General features: G+C 53.2%; 1 protein-coding gene across 1 annotated transcript in view; it reads left to right on the forward strand.

Moving 5' to 3' along the window:
• LOC114072368 (protocadherin beta-15-like) overlaps window positions 1-3368 on the forward strand; it is a gene marked incomplete at its 5' end in the record, with an annotated part of 8317 nt that overhangs the window by 2319 nt on the left and 2630 nt on the right. Inside the window, one exon of the mRNA XM_027910271.1 lies at window positions 24-65. Within this exon, the coding sequence (XP_027766072.1) occupies window positions 24-65 (42 nt within the window). The remainder of the gene's footprint in view (window positions 1-23; window positions 66-3368) is intronic.

The raw sequence follows: 3368 nt of genomic DNA on the forward strand, positions 1-3368 counted from the left end.
CTCTCAGCGCACTCCTGCTCAAGGACTTCTCCGACCTGCGCCAACCGCACCCCAGCCCGGCCGCCGATGACGACGACGCCGGCTCCCTCACCACCTATTTAATCATCTCCTTGGTCTTCGTCTCCCTGCTCTTCCTCGTCTCCACTGCAGCCTTCGTGGCTCGCAGGCTGTGCCAGAGAAAGCAGCTGAAGGCTGGCCACGTGCTTTCCGGGGCCGACAACCTGCCGAGCGGCCTGGCCGATGCAGTTGCTGCAGGGACCCTGCCCCGCCCCTACTGCTACGAGATCAGCCTCACCACGGGCTCGGGCAACAGCGAGTTCAGGTTCCTCAAGCCCTTCGTCCCCAGCCTGCCACCACAGCCCTGTGCCGTGGGCGGGAGCACCGGTGAGGAACAGGTTTTCCCTTGTGTCCCTGTCCCCACAGAGGACGTGACCCCAGATAATTCTGGGCCTGTGTCTGCAGAACAGTTCAATCGTCTTTCCTTTAACTAGCACAGGGTCAGCAGAGCCAGAGGCTTTGTGCCTCGTGGTCGGACGGGATGCAGGCTGCAGCCTGTGGGAATGGTTCCTCCTAAATTAATCTGTTTTTACAATTGGCATAACTGATTTCCAGAAATTGTAAGTCAGGGAATGCCCCTGTTCCACGAAATACCAAGAAACAAACAGAATAAAGGGCACTCTCTCATTCAGACATTTATATGTTTCAGGTCTGTTACAGCCATTCCTAAGAGGCTTTAAGAATGCAGATAGCTCTCCCACCTGCGCTCTTCCCTCTCTTGCTGTCAGACATGACAGTAGACCCTTCAAGGGGACCTGATCTGTAAGTGTATGGCACAGAAAATGAGACAGAAATTTCCTTTTTGAAACTCACAGTGACCTTTTCCCAGCTCAGGAAAGGAAGGAAATTATGGCTGTTGTGCCACAATGCCATGTAAGCACCAAGCTCTTCCTTTCCTGTGTTTAGAATGTGTCTGTCTGACATATATGGGCTCTGTGGGCTTTGATTTCAAGGGGTCAGCAGAGCCAGTGACTTCTTTCCTCGTGGTCAGAAGGGATGCAATCTGCAACCGGTGGCACTGGTTCCTCCAGAATAAACCTGTATTTGCAGTTGGCATAACCCATTCCCACAAATTATAGATCAAGGAATGCTTGTGTTCCAGTAAAAACAAACAAGGAAACAGAATAAAGGGAACCAAAGCTCTTTCACTGAGGTTGTAGTAGATTTCAGACCTGATTCAGCCACTTTTGAGGGGCTTTAAGAATGGGGTTAGCAGTCCTAGTGAAGATCATGTCTCTCTTGCTGTCACACAAGACAGTAGACCTTTGATTCTCTTCTGTGAAGGAATGGCACAGTTGGGCAGACAAATCTCCTTCTTGCTGAAATGTATAAAAGCCTTTTCCCAGCTCAGAACAATTAGGATGTTGTGAGTATTATCATAGTGTTGTGTAAGCACCTCACTTTCTTTCCTGGGTTCTGGATGTGTCCAGCTGAGATGTGAGTACCCTCTGTGCTTTGCTTTCTTGTCACTATGTCTGTCTATGCATCACTAGTGCTGCCTGGTCAATTAGGGATTTGTTCCCATTCAGCCTTTCCTTTGTAGGCTGTTCAAACCAGCAGGCAAGGAGGATATTTTGACCCTTTTAATACATCCGTCTCATTTTCTCTATTGCAGAGTAGAGTAGCAAAATGCACAATAAGATCTTCCTTTGGCCCGTAGGAGGGGTTGTGTGTTTTGCCTCCATGAAGTGCAGCAGCACAAAGTGTTGGCATAGACAGTGACTGTAGAGAGGTGTTAAAACATATTTGTTGTCTTTGAGTTGCATTGCATGAAAACTCCACGTGTCCTTCAAAGAGCATTTTTCTGAAGGCTCAGTCAGAATGAACTTGTTAAAAGGACATGGACTTTGATGTCCTCAGTGTTGATCTTTAATTGTGAATTTTGGTGATGGGAGTCTTTCCCTGCATGACTTTCTGGGTTTGTGTGAGAACATTTGCATTCTCCTTGTTGTCCTTTCTACTCTCACTCACTGAACTGTGTTTGAGCATTTACTTGCCTATTCCCCTAAAGAAGAACTAACACCCCATCTATCATAACTGACTGCTTGAACGGCGTCTGTGATGCACAGAAAATTCTGAAAGCCTCACGCTGTGTTGTGCTGAAGTTATAGACTGTAACATTGTAAACAAGGATACCCCTGAGTGTAAAAACTGCAATAATGTGTAAGATTGAAATAAAGAGAGCACCCTAATTCCTTGAGTGGAGACAGAAATCTTGGCAGAATCATTCGTTCTGGAAAAGTATGTCAAGGTGTTTTAAAAGTCTGGGAGGTTTTTTTGTCAGCGTGACCTTTGAGTGAGGTAATGTTTAGCTGGTACGTTTGTCTTGAGTTTGGAGATGCAGCCGAGAGAGCGTTCAGTGCCATGTCCCTGCTGTTGTTGCTGTGCTACCACTGCTCCTGACCGGTTCCTTTGCTCAGAGAAGGCAGCAGTGTCCCTCTGGGATCAGTCTCTGCCTCACGCTGAGCTGGGAAAAGCCTTGTGCCGCGTTTACTGCTACATTTCTGGAAAGGCAGGGACTCGCCTGCCGGGAGCCGAGCGCTCACAGCTCTCTTGGGCTGTGGGCAGGAGTGTGCAGAGACACCCAGGGACGTTCCAGCCATCCCTGCCTTATAGTACTCAAGCGGCGACCCCACAGGGCTCATCCCGATCTTTACCGGCACTTCCATCCCCATTTTGATGTGCTCGCGTCCTGCCCTGGGCGCATCCGCGACCGAACGGCAGCACCGCTCGTGTGCGCGCGTGTCCGTGGGCCGGGGCGAGCGGCAGCGCGGGCAGCGGGCGGCGGCGGGCGCAGTCCCAGCGCGCACCGCTGGGTGGTGGTCTCGGCTAAGGCGCCGCCGACACCGACCCAGCGCAGCCCAGCTCAGCACAGCCAAGCTCAGCCCAGCTCCCAACAGCCGAGCCGGGCCGAGGGAGCAGCGGCTGCGCCACCGAGCCCCGTTCTCTGCCATCCGCTCCTGGGCCAGAGCGGCCGCACTCCGGATTGCCGACCAGACCGGAATACAGAGGGAGAAGGAAGGCACCCGACCGCCACCGCTTTCGAAGGGGGAACTACCAGAGAGATCCGCGACAAGGAGACAGGGCACTGCCGCCGCCGCCGCAGCCGCCACCGGAGCCGGAGCCAGAGGGCCATGGCGATCGCCAGGCAAGTGCTTTGTGTGTGTGCGTTGCTCTCCCTGCCGCTCGCTCGCTCGCAGCCCATCCGCTACTCCGTAGCCGAGGAGGCGCACAGCGGCTCCCTGGTAGGCAACCTGGCGCAGGACGCGGCGCTGCCGCCGGCGCAGCTCTCGGCTCGCCGCGCCCGCCTG

The sequence above is a fragment of the Empidonax traillii genome, unplaced genomic scaffold (genome assembly GCF_003031625.1).
Source record: "Empidonax traillii isolate 1590-97213 ecotype Southwest subspecies unplaced genomic scaffold, ASM303162v1 scaffold3076:size15765, whole genome shotgun sequence".
In the NCBI taxonomy this organism is placed as follows: domain Eukaryota; kingdom Metazoa; phylum Chordata; class Aves; order Passeriformes; family Tyrannidae; genus Empidonax; species Empidonax traillii.